Source organism: Cibotium barometz, chromosome 27, assembly GCF_041138505.1.
Source record: "Cibotium barometz isolate CiBa-2024 chromosome 27, ASM4113850v1, whole genome shotgun sequence".
NCBI lineage: Eukaryota > Viridiplantae > Streptophyta > Polypodiopsida > Cyatheales > Cibotiaceae > Cibotium > Cibotium barometz.
The window spans coordinates 27,051,066-27,069,609 of NC_141072.1; the positions used below are offsets into that span (position 1 = coordinate 27,051,066).

General features: G+C 43.2%; 1 protein-coding gene across 8 annotated transcripts; it reads right to left on the reverse strand.

The window, feature by feature from the left end:
• Positions 1-1,724: 1,724 nt before the first annotated feature.
• LOC147623237 (putative protein S-acyltransferase 14) lies at positions 1,725-12,014 on the reverse strand. Of its 8 annotated transcripts, none has more exons than XR_015269351.1 (9): positions 11,541-12,012; positions 10,960-11,242; positions 10,616-10,871; positions 3,642-3,733; positions 3,427-3,553; positions 2,855-2,940; positions 2,717-2,782; positions 2,154-2,480; positions 1,725-2,017 (listed from the first exon to the last, which is right to left on the reverse strand). XR_015269351.1 is itself a non-coding variant. In XM_086821325.1 (8 exons), exons 1-8 carry the CDS (start codon positions 11,633-11,635, stop codon positions 2,355-2,357), a joined length of 1,131 nt encoding a protein of 376 aa, XP_086677451.1. In that variant the 5' UTR covers positions 11,636-12,012; the 3' UTR covers positions 2,097-2,354. The 8 variants fall into 8 exon arrangements, 6 of the variants coding, with proteins under 6 accessions (XP_086677455.1, XP_086677453.1, XP_086677451.1 ...); XR_015269350.1 differs by having other exon boundaries at positions 3,642-3,729; positions 10,612-10,871; positions 11,541-12,011; XM_086821325.1 differs by lacking the exon at positions 1,725-2,017 and having other exon boundaries at positions 2,097-2,480.
• Between the last annotated feature and the right edge of the window lie 6,530 nt (positions 12,015-18,544).

Here is an 18,544-nt window from a genome sequence, read left to right on the forward strand (position 1 = left end):
TGCAATGCACCTCTCGGATGTCCATGAACCTATGTGGTACCTTTACAAGCTTCCATAAACAAGTAATAATTTTCTCTCTCTCTCTCTCTCTCCTAGCCAAGACTCTCCCCCTTCCCCACCCCACCCCTCCCTCCCTCTCTCTCTTTCTCTCTCTCTCTCTCTCTCTCGCTTGACTAGCTGAGCCTCTCTCTTGCTCCCCTTGCCCTCCTCTTTCCTTCTCCACTCCGATTTGTCTTTTATAACATTAAGGATTAGATGACATGAAATAGAAGGCAATTAAATGAAGCCATAATTTGTTTTCCCCCCCAAAAAAAACTTACACCATAATTACAAGACTTTGTTAGTGGATTTTTTCAAAAAAATAAGGTTTAAAGAGAATCATTTAAAGTTAATAGTGGTAAGATTAAATCATTTGGCAAGGGTCTATAAAGCTTAAAATATAAGTGATCAATATCTTCTTTTTTTAAATGTGAGTTGCTACAAGAATTAGATGCATTAAGTAGATTCGAACCCAGGTCCTCACTTTGGGAGACATGAGTGCTATCGCGATTGGCATACCACCTCTCTCCATCATGTGCTCCCCGCCCCCCCCCCCCCCATTGGCTTCTCCCTCCTATAACCCTCAAGACAACGCCTCATTCTCCAAGACCAAGGTTTCCCCTTCTAATCCTCCGCTTGGTGGGAAGCCTCCGCTTGGTTGGGTGGCTCATTCTCTACCTCTTCACACCTGGGGAACAGTTGCGTGACAACCCTACACTCTTCAACTGCAGCGAGACTATTGGACATCTGGCGAGCACACTGCAGCGAGACTACTGGAGGTGAGCCCACTCCCCCAACGGAGACCGTTCGAGCTATCTCTATTGATCTCATCCACACCTTGGGAGATGCCTAGAGCACCTGGTAGGAGACTCAGTGTGCATGCAAAGAGAAGTGTTCTTATTCTTTCGTCTGTTGTTCTTGCACTTCCCCTTCACCTCTTTTGTCGGCATCATTCATTTGTCTAGCTCAAATTTCAATTGTTGGTTATCAACCCTCTGCATTTTGTCAATAGTTACTATTTTGGAAGATTTCCTCTATGCATGCTCTTAAAGTGTGGACATCTTCATGAACGGACTGCATAAGATTAACTTGAGAGAAAAAGAAATGTGGAGAGGGTTTCAACCTCTATAGAGCATGCATGAGATGTCAAGTTCCTTGAAATACCATGACACTACTATAGTTTTATCGTCTGCATCTCATGCTTACGAAGGTCAAACTGCAATCGATAGTTATTCTACTGTTACATTGCACTGAATTAAGGCTCTCCCATGATGCATATTAGGGCATTAAGTACAATTATTGCCCAATACGCTAACCATGTCATAGGCTCATTTCATAAAAATACATGCCCACATAGGCCTATTTCACAAAAATCAAATCCATGAGCCTAGTTCATACAAAAAAGGCGTCAGCCTACATCTGTCTATATGTGAGTCTACAGGTTGAGGCCGCCTGCGGGGAGGGGGCGGGGGCGGGGGCGGGGGGGGTTGTTTTGAGCTATTAGAGGAGAGCCATGCGATGAGGTTGGGGTAGTTGATCTATGCATGAAATTATATAAGCACATAGAACTCAATGCATAAGTAATATGCATAGAGCTATTTAGGCACGTAGCTCTATGCATAAGCTTTTGCATGGCTTTAAACATTTATCTCTAGGCATAAGGTGTATGCATGGATCTATATGTATATAGCCCATGTAGGCCAAGCTCAAATATTACGCGAGGTGTCCCTGATAATGCTTTTCGTAAATGTAAGTTGAATTTAGCCACCTCCCCTCTTGGCACATACCTTGCTAGAATGCTCAAGCCTTGTACACAGCACCTTGGTACAATCTACTACCAAGAGAACAGTTTTTTTCATCTGTGTTTCGAACATATTTTACAAGTTTTGAAAACTTCACTGTTAGCAATCAAATAGATGCACTGAAGACAAATGCTCGCCATGAAGACATTTTCTTGATAAGTTGAGTCCATGCAGACCTGGACACAATGTCATGTAGATTAGCCAAAAGATTAACACTATTAAAGCACTTCTCCTAAGCACGTCTTTGGAAGCAAGCTTTGTATATCACCACAAGTGATCAAGTTTACATGAAGAGCGGCAGACGGTGGATACCTTGCCGGACATAATTTTCACATCAACAGCATCCTTGAACCCCCATCTTTTCACTCATCATGACTCAGGTTTTGTGACCAAAATGTGGGGTACACAAGGACGTGCAAGCTAGTTCATATTCCCAGATTAAACCCAATCATGCCTGAGAAAGAAATGGTTAGTGCTAATAGTGTATGCAGAGAAGAAAACATGTAGAAATGGCTAAAAGTATTGCCCTTCAAAAGTAGGCCTCATTGGATATTCTAGCCCTTGAAGCACGGGCATGTCTTGTATGTCCCTGTCAGCATATGCTGGGACAAGCCAGTACAACTTGCTTGCTCCAAAAACCTGCCACACAGCCAGAAAGATGGAGTTCACACGTTGACAATTACTTAGAAACTTGTCTTAAAATGCACTAACGCTGGTTACACAACCTTGCCAATACAACAGCAGCCGGTGGGGAGTGAGACAAGCACAATTGCTCGTCCATCCCTCACAGGAGGCCTGGATGGCCCACTTACCGAACAGGCAGCGGTGGGGCTGCGTAACCAGCCTAAAATAGTCACAAAACAAAGGGACCAAACCTGTTCAAAATTTTGTTGCACACCTAAATCATATCTCCACCTTCTTGTACTTTTCTTTTCATGAGCCTAGTACATGCACAAAAACTCCCTTATAAATAACACTTAATGACCAAGTATAGTGTCAAAAGCAAGCTTTACCTCTATTGTAGTAGTGTTGCTAGTAACCAAAGAGGCATGAAATATGAGAAACCCAAGCAAACTCAATGCAAAAGCCACGTTCAGCACTGCAAAAAGGAAATAGTAAGCAAGCATTTCCATTTACCATATTTTGTATTAAGATACCTCTGGTACTTGTGCAGCCAACCACTTCTATGCACTGCTTTCAAGCAGTTAGAGTCTCTATCAAACCCAGGCCCTGGACCAGATGCACACAGTCTGACAGAAAAAAGTAGGCTGCCAAAATCACAAGAGTGCATGCTACAGCACCTAGGACAAAGCACAGCCTAGAGGAGCACCTTAAAGAGACGTAGGAGCTCAAGAGGGCTATGACTGAGTGACCAGGACATGTTTGAAGTGTGCAACTACGACAGTCTGAACATGTCCCAGAGAGACCACCAATGCAGTCATCAATGCAGACAAAAGAGAAGGGCATCAATTTAAAAGGAGGATAGGGTGATTAAACCCAAGGTCCCTAAGGCCATACACAGAGCCTATTCAAAGCAGTTCAAAAGCATAAGGTTTTCATCTGAACAGATGCCGAGAAGAATTACCAAAGACAAGAAACGTTGTGCCCAGGTAGATAGCAGAATCCAGATGCTGCCCAATATCTTTAAAGAAGGCAATGAAGTGTGGAAGAAGTGCAACTGTACATAGTGTAGTCTCCAAGAATGTGTAAAGCTGCATGCACATAAATGTATAACTAGCATAGATCGATGTCTAGCAAACTGGGTTCTTGTTTCAAAGCATAAAAGAAAAATTTACTTACTATGAACAACAGAAAGAACTTGTAGTTGTGAGCCCCGACACAGTTCACGACCCACACACAATGATGATCCATCTTCAAAATGCATCTGCTACCTATTCCAAGCCAACATAATGTAATGAGGATGTAAGGCAACTCAGTATAATTTAATGAAATGAATGTTTTGATAGTGTTTTTGCCTTCAATCCTCACATCTTAATTGGAAGCAAGGACAAGACTTTAATGTCTTGTATTACATGGAAGATCGAGGGGAAACTCCATATCTCTGTATGCAACTCCCCAATATACTCAAAGAAGGCCCTCATGGGGTTAATGAGGAGCCCTCCACTTGATTTATGAAGCGAGGGGCAAGACCCAGAAATGAGAGCTGCCGTCTTCCACAACTTCGGGATCTTTGGGTCTTTATATATGCCCATAGGTGCTGGTCGGCTGTTTTCCGTGCTGTTGGCCTGATTTAAATCTGCCACGACTGGGTCAATTAGCATTAAATGCGGAATTAAATCGTGGGCTTGCCTGGCTGCTGGCCGACTGCAGTCAGGCCTGGCCGACTGCTGTCTGGCCTGGCCAACTATTGCCCAGGCCCAATCTAGGGCTGCCGACTCGGCCTAGATGATGGCTGAGGGCATTTGATACCCACGCAAGGCTGTCCCCTTCCTTGGGTTGGCCTTAGGGCTGGCCCCTGCATCTAACATGCTCTAATGCATTCTAACCTAAGGCTGGCGTCTACATGAGGACTACTTGCTGAATTCTCCAAAGTGGGTTAAGAGGACTAACCTAACATACCTCTATGGCTGGGAGACTGACCTACGTAGCTACTGCTTCTGTACATGTTTCTTGCACTGTTGATGAGCCAGTGTGTCACCGTGTACCACAGTGCACGGGTGCACGTGACAAACAGCATCATGCCCAATGTAACTATTCGGCCCTCCTAGCTCTATTTCACATGATGAAACATGCCCGGACAGATGGACATGTTGATGAAAGCATGGGAACAGGGATCATGAAGTTGGCTCAGGAAAAAGCACCAATTTTGGACAAAAAGCAAGAATAAGCAAAAAGTCAAACTAAGTTGACTATGAGCTAAGGGCACCATTGGCAAGAGGAGATTGAGTCGGATCAAAAAGCTAAAAGCCGTTTTTCCAAAAAGCAGCTCCAGGGGCAAAATCAAGCCCCTAAAGTTAGAAAAGCAAAGCTAAAGAACTTTGACAAAAGTTCAGTAATATTCTATCATTAAAAGAATAAAGAGGAAAGCATGGTGAAAAAGTAAAAGCAAAGCATGGTAGCTTTTGGCAAAAAGCAAGACCCTCCCCCTTGGGGATAAAAGAAGCATGAACCTCTCCCTTCTCCTCATGCATTAACGCTTGGAGATTATCCTTACCTTCATCAACATCATCATTGAGTTCGTGGGAGAGTGCAAGAAGCCCATCTTCGTCATCATCATCATCATTATCAAGCTTTTGATCGAGGGGTTTCTTCTACCACCCCTCACTGGCTGTTTTTGCTGACCGCCGCCCAGAGCCGCCGCCGCTACTCCTTGCCACCCGCTACCCCGTGCCGCCGTCGCCCTCAGCCACCGGCATTAGTGTACAACCTTTCAGCAAGAGATTTGACTCCAAATTCCTAAATCCACCATCAAGGTTAAGGGTTCCATTGCCAACTTGGTGTTTGCTTTCTCGAGGATTTTCTAAAGATTGGGTATTGAGTTTTCTTGGACTTGGATTTGGATTCGGACTTGGATCTATAGAGACTTGGACTTGGACTTAGACTTGGATCTTTATTTAGGATATTGGATCTAGTACTAGCTTGGTGAGAGATTTTTGTGGGTCATCCCCGTGGTGTGCTCTACAACAGAGATCTCGTGCCTCGACATCAACATCAACTTGGATATTCTACATCGGCATATTTGTTTGCTTTTGTATTCATTGTTGTATTGATCCTGGCTAGCGTGCCCACGGATTATTCCTGAATAAATTCTGAAAGGGGATGGGACCTGTTCCCCGCTCAGTGTGGTGTAGTGTGCAAGATCCCTATTCTCTTCTCTCTTCCCTCTCTCTATACCTTTATCTCTTGGACATGTGGTAGAATCTGTCACAGCACACCCCGCTGGGCTTAACGTGGTATCAGAACAGGAATTCTCTTGAAGAAACTTTCTTGGGGAAACAGAGCCAGGTCGAGAGCAAAGGGAGACCAAGGCCCTAATTAAGGAAACAACTATGAGGCCAATACAAAACTTCAAGAAGGGAACCAAGGCCGTCAATCTATTTCTCATGAAACCACGGCCATGACATCAGCAGAGTACCGAGATTCTTAGCAGTTTAGACAATTTCTCCAAGATAAAGAATCCCTTGCTTGGAGAGCCAAGAAGGAACAAGACCAAAGAAGGGCTCGAATGTTAGAAGATTTCATCAAGGATTGAGCCATTGAAGCTGAAGGAGTTGAAGCTACTAAAGCCTATCTTCGGGCCAAAGGACTCACCATTGCAGAAGGATCTAGAGCTACCCGGTCTATTTCTCATAGAGGAAACAAGGAGGCTATTTCCATGCCTACTTTATCAGATGCAGCTTCTTCGAGACAGGTAAAGGAAAGAAAGACAAAGGAACTTACATCAACCAGTAAGATGGACTTCAAGCCGGGAGAGAAGAGCATCAAATTTGATGCTTTTTATGGGATTTGAAGCAGATGTGCAGAAGGAATGGGATGAGGTAAAGCAAAAAGTTGGTGAGAATGTGGCATCTTACCTTAACAACTTTTCAGCCGTATCATTAAACTTTACTTCTTATACTCCCATTCCACCACTAATGGAAATGCATAAGCTTGTGAATGGATTGCAGCCTAAGCTTATGCAAGTAGGAAACATGGCTGGTACAAAGTCCAAAGTCTTTGGAGGAAGCTTTGCAAGCCGAGACCTTGTACATGCCTTGGATGGACGGCAAGACAAAGAACAACAATCGAGATCCACTTCAAAGGAAGAAGTTTAAAGACCGATCCCCATCAAGAGCCGAGTCTCCAAGAGAAGGAGTGGAGTGAGTACAAACTTCCACTTTTTCGAAGAAGATTGTCTCTCAAGCAACATGAGAAATATGCCAAAGAAGGGAAGTGTTTCCAATGTGGAAGGGACATATGGCTGCAAATTGTCCTGACAAGCCAAAGCAAGAAGCCAAACAGATTGGAAGATCATCAGATTGACATCCTGCCAGGAAGTTTGTCAAGAGAAGATTGCATTAGAGCAGTCTTGTACCATGAGGGCCATGTTGTGGCCTATGAAAGTCTTTGATGAGGATTTTATTGGAACAGATTGTAGAATGAAAATTTTGTGACTTTTCTTGTCATCCAAGAAGATTCTTTTATGAAGTAAACCCGTTTATGTGTAACAAAGGACTTGAAGCCAAAAGTGACTACAACTCAAGCTTGGGAGAAGCTACTACTATTGGCCTTGCCGAAATAACATAAAGTTTTATGCTCAAGAATGTGTTTGACCGACAAAAGCTACCAAGATTATTGCACCCACTGAATATGAAGAGTATTGCTATGGAATTTATCTTTAAATTATCAAAGCCAGGGAATAATTGTATATAGACCTCTTCAGGATACCAAGAAGATCAACAATGTATACTATCAGTTGGACCTTTCAGATCATTGGAGGATATATAATGCCTTCCATGACAGTTTATGGAAACCATGTATAGGGTTACCCCCAGAGGAGCCTGTTTTGAAGGATCCACCAGGGGTGGAACAGCCAAAACAAATTCTTTTTCATTCTATTAGAAAAAGAAGAAAGACAATGGTCAAAAAGTTCCTCTTGGAATTCGAGAATTATTCGCTATTGGATGCCAAAAAAGTACTTCAAAGACTATCCATTTGGTGTTTGCTTTCGTGAGGATTTTCTACAAATTGGGTATTGAGTTTTCTTGGACTTGGATTTGAATTTGGATTTGGATCTGGAGCTGGAGCTGGACTTGGACTTGGACTTAGACTTAGACTTGGATCAAGATTTAGGATATTGGATCTGGTACTAGTCCGGTGAGAGATTTTTGTGGGTCATCCCCATGGTGTACTCGACATCAAAGATCTTGTGCCTCGACATCAACATCGACTTGGATATTCTACATCGGCATATTTGTTTGCTTTTGTATTCTTTGTTGTATTGATCCTTGCCAACGTGCCCGTGGATTGTTCCTGAATAAATTCTTGAAAGGGGGCAAGGCATGTTCTCGCGCTGAGTGTGGTGTACTGTGCAAGATCCCTATTTCCTTCTCTCCCCTCTCTATATCTTTATCTCTTGGACACGTGGTAGAATCTGTCATGGCACGCCTCGTTAGGCTTACACCCTCTCTTGTTGTCCATTATAGTCCAACAAAATAGAAATACTTTTCCATTTGCCAAAAGGATCTCCAAAAGGCTTACACCCTCTCTTGTTGTCCATTATAGTCCAACAAAATAGAAATACTTTTCCATTTGCCAAAAGGATCTCCAAAGAATGTGACAACCCTCCGGCCCTAAGGCGTTTAACCTTGTTCACCTGACACTGATGACATTTCACCGTATAGTCTTGGACACATCCGCCTTCATTTTAGGCCAGTAACACATTCGTTTTACCAAATCAAGTTCGTTGTACCTCCGGATGACCTGCCCTAGGAGAGTCATGCCATTCAAATACGATCCTCCTCCTAATCTCAGCACTATCCAATATGCAAACTCTATTATCTTGGCAACCCATTCTGAATCAAGTATTGACTGCTAGCAGCCACCTTAACATGTGGTATGATCCCTGAGTCTTGGTCTAAACAAAATAATCTCGGTGAAACTCAAAAGATTCACCTTCCCAATTCTACCTAGGAAGGTCGTCCAAAAACAAAACTATGCCATTTGCAGAAATAGATAAAGAGGCTTCCCAATATTAAAGAAGACCAAACTTCACTTGCAACCAAAAGGGCTACACTCACAAGTTTAGATCTAGTAGAAAGAGCTCTGGAGATGAAGTTTACCACTGAGAGAAGTCAGACACGAGAAGAGAGCAATTCCATCTTAGGAAGTGAAGAAGACTGGAGTAGAGGATGGAGAAAAGCCAAGAAGGGAAAAAATACGACAACTGATTCAGATTCTGGAGTAGCTCGGATGAGAAAAGCCTGGTACACTAAGAAGGCAAGTGGCAAATCTAAGTAAGCAGCTGGCCAAAATGACAAAAAAAGAAGACATACAGAAGAAGTGTACTAGACGTGGCGAAATAGGACACATGGCAAGAGACTACCAAGAGTGCACTACAACACAACAGGGGCACTTCACCCAAGATTGTGCCACAAGCACTAGACAGCATGGTGCTCACATGTTCCTCCGAATGATTGACCACCAGAGTCTATCTACTTGAGAGCGCATTAAACCCTAAACCGACTAGGGTCCCAACGGAGCCGTGGCAAGGGTCCAAGGGTCCGGGAGCCCGCATCCCGACAACACCCTAAACCGACTCGGGGTCTCAGCGAAGCCGTGGTGGGGGTCTGGGAGCCCACGGCCCAACAGTATGGGTTCATTATTAGTGGTGTTGGTTAGTTGGTCGTGTTTTGAGGGCGATGACCGTGTCTATACCGTGTAACCGTGTTTTGAGGGCGATGACCGTGTCTATACCGTGTAACCGCCCACGTTGTATACGCGTCTACCACACCACTTGCCAGTTATCACAAGCTAAGGCATCCAATGCTTGTGAGTATCCACACCCTCTACACTTAGTACATCCTCCATTCAGAGTCTGTCTAAATCGCCATCTAAAAGCTCTACTTGAGAGTGCGCAAGTGGAGAGCACTCTAAATCCTAAACCCTAAACCCTAAACTGGTTGGGGGGCCCTAGGGGGATCGGGGGACTCCCGATGGTATGGGTTCATTATTAGTAGGCGGTGGTCGGTTGGCCGCGTTTTGAGAGTGGCGATCGTGTCTATGCCGCGTAACCGCCCACGTTATATAAGCGTCTACCACACCACTTGCAACACTATATATACACCTAGATGAATCCAGGAACATGCCCAAATTATATATCATGTGCAAGACATGTGCAGGCTATTCAGAGCGATTTCCTGAAGGGGCAACAAGATAAAGAACTAGAATAGGAGCTGTTGCTGCTAGTTTGGGCAGGACCTTATGGAAGAGTCAGGAGACTATCAGCCACATTTATGAGGAATATCCAGGACCTGGCCGACAGCAAGTCCGCCAGTCCATAGGGGAATTCTTGCCCTATAAAAGGGCACACTAGCTCATCGTTTTGGGTATTCAATCCTCCATGGACTGGGTCAGTAGATTAGATGTAGATTAGGTATTCTCTACCTTTTCTCAAGGCAGCCAAGGGCTGCAAGATTGTACATCCTTTTTGTACCATATGAATATACTGAATACTCAGCTCTCTCTCCTATGGCTGCACTCCCGGAGTCTCCCGAAAAAGCAGCCTTCCGTAGAAGGGTCTTGGATAGCACACACGGCCTGGCAAGAGTGTCTTGGGTCTTTACCAACCGGGTAGGCTCCCTCCCCCCTCCCACAAACCAAGCCAAGATGCTATTATAAATCTCCCACTCCTGCACCCCAAAAAAGCAAGTCTTCAATGGGCTGTAGCTGGCAACACCAACGGAATCTTCAATCTTCCCGGCTCTCCTTTGATGAAGCTTTAATCTTCAACGGTTCTCTCTTCCCAACTCCACTTCACAAAGGTAGTAATCACTCCGGTATCATATTCAACATGATGGAAAAAACTCTGTAGGTTTATATGCAGAATTGGGGCAGCCTCCTATAGAGCAGAAAGGGTCATCTTCACCAATCTGTGAGATCCACTGCCACACACCAAAGCTATCCATATGAGAAGGAACTCTTTAGGCCTAGGCCACAAATCCAATCTAGCTTAAACTAAACCACCAAAAAAACAACCAGAGAGCAGAAAAGATGGGAGGCAATGGCCATAAACACAAAACAATAACTAGGGGTTCAAGGGAATCAATACTCACAAACAGAACAATGATGGGTCCGTGGTGGTTTGAAATGAGAGCATTTTCTACAAAAGAGGACACTTGGAAATTGAGGTGACCCGTTCCCCGTTACTCCTTCCAAGCTCGTAGTGGCTCTGTTTAATGGAGGTGTTGCAGATAGAGGAACAACTTGTGCTTCTGAATCTTCTTCGTCGGTAGGCGGCCTCCAATGTTGTGGGACACTACCAGGATCCGTGAACACCGTCATAAAGTAACACCACAGAAGCATTGTCAACTGCATGGTAACAGCTCATACTTCAAATGATCTTCCTACCTTTAAAGCAAGGAAAACAGCTGAGATTTCCCATGGCAAGAAACCTTACCAGTGCATGGAACACCAACAAAACTGGAAGCGCAACTGCCAAACCAGTGCCTCCTCTCAAAAGCTGTGGACCATAGTTTAGAATGACAACAGAATAGTATGTAACTGCTACGATAGCAAGAACAGTAAATATCATCAAAGAGCTTACTGCCCTGAGCCCTTTGCACCATTTGAACACATTCCATGCCATATAAACACCTCGAATCATGAGTAATGAGCTCTCTGATTGAGCCTTTTTGTTGTTGCCAATCCTGTTTTTATCTGAGTGTGGCGGCAATACGAACCTGATCCAGAACACCAGACAGGTAAACCACGAATTGCAAGGTTAGAATTGTGCACAAAAAAAGTGGGTCAGATTAAATGGGCTCATTACACACATGCCCACGTGTCTTTATGTGGTTGAGTAGGATTGTCACAGGCATCCTCGTGTGGTTTGATAAGAGTGGGCTCATTAAGCACATGCCCATGCATATGCCTGCATGGACTCAACACATTCATGCATCCTTGCACAACCCTATGCAACGAACTAAGACTCTTCACATGGAAGAGCTTGTGTGAAATCATTATATGCTCATCCCCGACCTTCCATTAGTGTGGGGAAGGGAGTGCATCTGCCCAAATTCACAAAGGCTTTCAGGGCCATGTCCACGCTGGATGGGCAGCATTCTCGATCCCATGAGTGCAGTTTTGATGTATCTGATGATCTATGTTAGAACAGAGAAAATGCCGTTTCAATGCGACATCCTTGTTACGGGTGATTTGCCCAGAGAAAATGCCATTCCAAAGCAGAATCCTTGCTACGTCACATGCGGCGCTTGCCGTACAGAAAGCATGATGTCTCGTACGTTTTCAGTACAGAGAGGGCTCTATGCCATACGGGGTAACTAGCATGCTGTGTACAGAAAACCCGCTGTATCGTATGTTTTGCCGCACACGGAACCTTTGGTTATGGGAGTCGATCGAAGCGAAAAACTGGTACGATTTTGCAAGATCGAAAAACAAGATGGGATAGCTTTCCCATACCTGCAGAGAGAGAGAGAGAGAGAGAGAGAGAGAGAGAGAGAGAAGGGGGGGCGCGCAAACTGTGCTTTATTAGGGAGCACGGCAAGGTGCTGTGTTCGATTGGCAACGCAGGCCAGCAACTCTGTTGGCACAACAACATGACTTACGGTCCACGTGGCATCTCCACAATGTCCTATATTTTTTATTTACTTTCTAAAGCAAGAGAAAAATTAATCACATATACCTTAAATAATGCCCAAGGTTCACCGTTGAGGTTAGGGCATGCCACCCACATGTCACCAGCCACCCCTATACACACACACACACACGCACGCACAACTTTGAAGCGTCGTGTGCTCGCATAAGATACGAGAACTTGCCTCCTCGCATTACACAAAGGCTTTTCTTTTCTTTTGGACTAATAATATATATATATATTATAAAAAGAAAAGAGAAACTGTACAGTGCATTCTTTCCAACCCCACACTTAGCCTTCAACAACAAAAAAGTCAACCTCCATTAAGCAGGCTACACACTAAATCCCATCTATCATCCTCAGAGACAAAAGAAGATTCATCCCAAGACAACTAGTACCCAAGAAAAATGCAAGCCTCAACCAAAGCTTCCGATGAGCAGCCCCTAGGAGCCTGTTTTTTTCTATAACATCACCCTTCACCTCCCCTTTTTGAAACCAGATTTTGACTATTGGTCTAGTCCCCACTGGATTCTCAATAAAGGCAACAAAGATGTAACTTGCTTACCATCTCTTTGTTCTAGGTCCAAATCTGACTAGCTTAGTATTCACTCTTTGCTTTCTGAGACCCTGCAAATCATCACACTAGATCATTAGGCACAGTCCAGTATGTCTGCAAATAACCCCAAAAGGAGAAGGATCAGATGATAGCAAATTGCAAGGACTGAATCAAGTGAAACAATTCAACCCCACTCAATTTATTAACCAAGCATATAGACCAGCACATACATATACATTTATGCATCAATCCACTAACATCAATTCCTATATCACAATTTTTCTGAAACACAATGCAATTTTTGGAGTTCCAGATTTCCCATAAACAACAGCACCTAATAATATTAAAGATCACATCAACATGTCCACCATTAGTTGCCCATCTGCCAATCAGCCAGTCCCCCCACTGACCTTGCACACCTAAACAGCTTTGGACCCATTTCCCAATCTTAGGCTAGGCTCCTCTTATAGTAGCAGGGCAATCCCAAAATGTATGCTTCCCATCTTCCAAGGTAGTCCTACATCTAGGGCAGCATCCACTTGTGAAGTTCCTATGAACAAATTTAGAACCAATGGGTAGAGCTCCCATACACAATCTCCACAGAAAAACTTGAGATTTAGTAGGTATTTCCATCTCCCATATTGCCTTCCACTTCCTTCTCCAAGAGTTGGAGCTCCAACTCACTTTCCATATTTTGTTACAGTAAATGACATTGTTCTCACTTACTCTCAAAGCACTGTACAGAACTCTGGTTGTGCCTCTGTCCAGCTTAGAACCATTAAACCAAGACCAATCCGTGATCCAACAAGATTTATCCACTACAGTAGTGGATGTCTAGCCTTTCTGCACCTCTTTCAACACATGCCTAACCAGCTGTGCTTCCCTATTGGGATAAAGCAAGATCCATCTCCAATTGCTCAAGCTCCTTCCATCCCACTGATACTTCATCACAGCAATCCTTAAATCTCTTCAAACCCTTATTGTTCAATCTTTTGGCTATTCTGGGGTCTTGTAGGGCTAAAGGGAGGTTGAACTTATGAGTCCACCATATCCCTAAACACATTAAAGAGTTCCCTGATGCTCTACCACATCCATCCCATACCATGAGTTCCAACACCTCTTTCTATTTGGTACACAACATCTTGCATAATTGGGACCCTGCTATCTTGAGAGGGGCATGAGAGAACACTTTATCTTTCCAACTTAGACCTTGCCACACTCCCCCCCATCTCTCCAAGTCAAAGTCATTGTCTTCAGACACAGACTAATTAACTTAGACTTGTGAATATTGCATTTGGAGCCTGAAGCATCAGCAAACTCTTGTATAATATCTAGAGCCAACCTGACATTATCATTATGAGCATTGGATAACTAATTTCTCCCCATTTCTCAACTTTAGACCATTCACTCTCCCTTTAGAGAAGGCCATCTCAAGTGCTCTAATCGGAGGTGAGAAGCAATAGCAAAGAGTACAAGAGCAAGGGGACACCCCTGTCTCACTGATCTATAAACCACCTCAAATCGTCCAAAAACAACTCTTCCATTCAACAGTAAATTAGACTTACTCCCCAGGGTGAGAGTGAATATGCAAATCCTCCAACAACTCTTCCATTCAACAGTAAGTTAGACTTGCTCCCCAGGGTGAGAGTGAATATGCAAGAAGACATTCTTGAACCAAATCCCATTTTTTCCATTACTCTAGCCACAAATGACCAATGCGCCTTATCATATGCCTTTTCCAAGTCTAACTGCAGGAGAATACATTTATGCTTAGTCCTTAGAGCCACATCCCTACCCAACATAACAGCATAAATATTGTCATATATGGATATCCCCTTTATAAAGCCATGTTGTTTTTTAAAAATCATCTACTGAAGAGCAAGGATTATTCTAATGGCAATGACTTTGGCCAAGATTTTATATATAACAGTCATCAAGGTGATAGGCCTCCAATAATTAAACTTGTCACAAGCATTCTATTTAGGAATAAGTTTCACCACCCCTTCCTTTAAATCCTTATCCAGGTTGCCTGATTTAAAGGCTTCACTACACATTCTCCAAAAAAACTCCTTAAGAGAGGGCCAGAAAGCAATAAAAATTTCCACAGATAACCCATCTTAGCTAGGAGACTTCTCTCTCCCCAGTCTTAGAAGGGCTTCCCAGCATTCCTCCATTTCAATATCCCTTTCCAACCATTTAGCTCTACCAGAGTCCAGACTCTTACTAACCTATTCCAGAAGCTTGGATTCAGCTTGGACCCTTCTATCTAAAAGATCCTCCTTAAGGCTGAGAGTTGCTCCTAAGTACTCCACCCATTTCTTGGCTATCAATCTCATCCCCTTTAGCTCCCACCCACTATCATCCAAAACCCTACCTACAATCTCCTTGCCTCTCAACTTTTCAGTCAGCCTTGAACAAATACCCATTAGGTCTCCTTTTGTTAGTGAAGGTTTTCCATTTATACCTAACCTCCTCCTTCTTGGAGCATTTCTCATCTTCAATTTTTAGCCCAGCTTGGCACTTAAAATACTAGTTCATCTCTTCAACAGTTAGTTTCCCCACCTGCCTCTTCTTCTAGAGAGATTCTAAGAGATATCCCCATCTCTTTCTTTCCTGTCTACCTTCCTCAACCCTTAGCTTCCCAACCCCCCTAATTATGCCCTGCATTTCATTAGCAAACAATCTTTAAGACCCTTGCACATTGTGTGTCCCTTTGAGTCTCTCTATGGCTTCCTTAGTTTGGCTGACAAACAATATCATCCTTTAGAAGCACATTATTAACCCTTAATTTCCTAGTTGGAAACCTATTTAATTTAGCTTCTTCCCATCCTAGCACAAATTTTGATAGTAGAACTCATGAGAGTGCAATCTCAAGAACCATATGTACCTCCTCTCCACTACCCCCTTAATCCCTTCTTTTTGAATCCCTTTCCAAGCTTCCTCAACTTGCCAATTAAATTTTTGAATTGATGAAGTCCCACTATCCTCATACCCTAATGGGTTAAAAGGATTTGAGAACATTAGTGGGCTTAAACTGCTAGGCTGTTTATTCCCCTAGTTATTCCCGACACCACCCCCACTTGCCTTCTTTATGGCTTCATCTTTAGCCTGTCTTACACTCATTTTCCCCTTAACTTTTTTCCAGCCTCCCTCTCCAACAGAGTCCCCAATGTTCTCTTCAATATTTTTTACCCTTATCCTCTAACCCTTTACCCCTACCACCTTCCTTTTCCCCATTTTTCATCTCTCCCCCTTGTTTATCCTTGCTTTTAGTTTCTGCTCTCTCTTGACTCCCTTTGACACAATTCCTAGCAATATGCCTGAACCCCCCACATTTGAAGCAAGCACTGGGAAAAGGTCCAAATTTCAACATTAACTCCATCTTGCCTATAAGTCACCTAAGTCCATGTCTACAGACTTAGGAGTTTCTATAGCTCTATTTTCCAAGCAATACACACATTGTTACCTTGTCGATTACCTGCTTCTTCCTTAGGTAACTATAGCACTGGCCAATCACACAAGCAATCTCCCTCAAAGTAGGACGAGGCCAGGGGGTAGCCAACAACTTCCACCCACACAGGGCAAGACTCAGATAAACTTCTATTAACATCAAAGAAGGGATCAAAAGGAATAACATGCATCAGCCTATGGTCTATGAAAAGGGGGGCTTTGGCAAACACTTCTAGAATGGCTTGTGCTTTAGTAAAAAAGATGTCTTTTCTTAAATAAAAACCCTGAGATATCACTCTACCATGAAAAATGTCATCCTACAGCAATCTAGCTACATTAGCTTTGGATGGGTTCCTACCTGAGCAAAACACAATCACTTTGCACAAAGAAAACAAATCAACATGGCTCCTCACCAGTTCACGGGACACTTGCAAACATACCTTCTCTCCTCTGGTTAGGGGCTTTTGTGCATGTGTGATGAGCCTCTCAATTACTCTCTCAAGGGAGGATTTTTTGTGGTCCCTTCTCTCATCCTCCGTAGCCCACGATCTCTTCATCTCATTAGACCCTTCATTCCCCCAGTCCCCCCAACCACTAGCTCTTTCATCTGAGCGACGATGCTCCTAGAGGCAATCCATGGATGCAGCCCATCACCCTTCACTAGGTACGGGAGCATGCACAAACACATGTGAAGGCGCCCCCACTCCCCCACGATCAGCCACCAGCTAGTACAAGAGTTAATAGCCACTTTTATCTACTCGATCCCCCCTCGCTGCGTTGCAACCATCATCTCTAACACAAAGGCTTCTTTCCAACACTGCTCCTCCTCCTCCTCACACTACACAAAATGCTCTCGCCCACCTTTGTTGTTCAAGTATGGAGGGATGCTCCATGAATAAAAAGGTCCCTCCTTACCTCATGTAGGACAGATCCAGAAGGATCACTAAGGCCCAACCACACCCCTTCCTCCTACTTCAACCAACTTCCCTTCCTCCTTGAGAGAGAGAGAGAGAGAGAGAGAGAGAGAGAGAGAGAGAGAGAGAGAGAGAGAGAGAGACGAGGAAGATGTTCAAAGAGAGGGTATGCCCCTGCGAGAGAGAGAGAGAGAGAGAGAGAGAGAGAGAAGGATAAGAAGAAGAAGTTCCAAGCGAGAGAGAGGGGGGGGGGAAGGGGAAGGGGAAGGGGAAGGAGAAGATTGGCGGATCTATGAAGCTCCCCCATTTCGCTACAAGCCCAGAGAGAAAGAAAGAAAGAAAATTATATTAACATCTTCAAAGGACCCAAAGGTTCTATGAGACCAAAATGATGTGTACAGTGTCCATGAAATCTGGTCATGGATGAAATAAGAAAAGGCAACAATAAACTTACACTGAAAACTTAGAGAGAGAGAGAGAGAGAGAGAGAGAGAGAGAGAGAGAGAGAGAGAGAGAGAGAGAGAGAGAGAGAGAGAGAGAGAGAGCAATAGTAGCATGGCATGCTGTCCATGCCATAGAATCCAAACCATTACTATGTTTGGTCTATTACAAAGTGTAATTTAAACCTTCCATTACTATGTTTGTAATAGACCTTACATTACTATGTTTGTAATATACCAAACATTACTAAGTTTGGTCTATTATTTTACAAAGGGTAATTTAAACCTTACAAGTTTGTTCACAAAACCTTCAAAAGTACAACAAATTTAATAGACCAAACATTACTATGGTTGGTCTATTTTTAAGGTAATTTAAACCTTACAAGTTTGTTCACAAAACCTTCAAAAGTACAACAAATTTAATAGACCAAACATTACTATGGTTGGTCTATTACAAAGGTAATTTAAACCTTACAAGTTTGTTCACAAAAGTACAACAAATTTAATTTCATGCATAGGGAAAGTACAATAAAAACTTCAAAAGTATAGCAAATTTAATTTAATAATAGTGAAAAATGTTTCGGTGCTTTAAAGATTCACAAAAGGTTTTAAGACTTTTCAAGATCTTATAGGATCTACTACATGATCAAAGGACCTAACAAGATCTTATAGGAGCTACTACATGATCGAAGGACCTAACAAGATCATATAGGATCATTGAGAGAGAGAGAGAGAGAGAGAGAGAGAGAGAGAGAGAGAGAGAGAGAGAGAGAGAGAGAGTTTTCCTTAAGGTCATGCATAGGACAATACAATATAGAATATAATAGATAGACATGCTACTTGTGTGTGAGGGGAGTGCAAGCTTAGGAAGGTCCAACACATTATAGCTACTGAAAAGGTTTTTTTTAAAGTCATCCAATGCATAAATTTTTTCTTCCTCTCATTCGATACATTAAATTTTTTTCCCTTTCACTAATTCAAATCTTGCCTTTTCGTAAGGAAAAAACACTCTTCTTTTGGTGCAATTG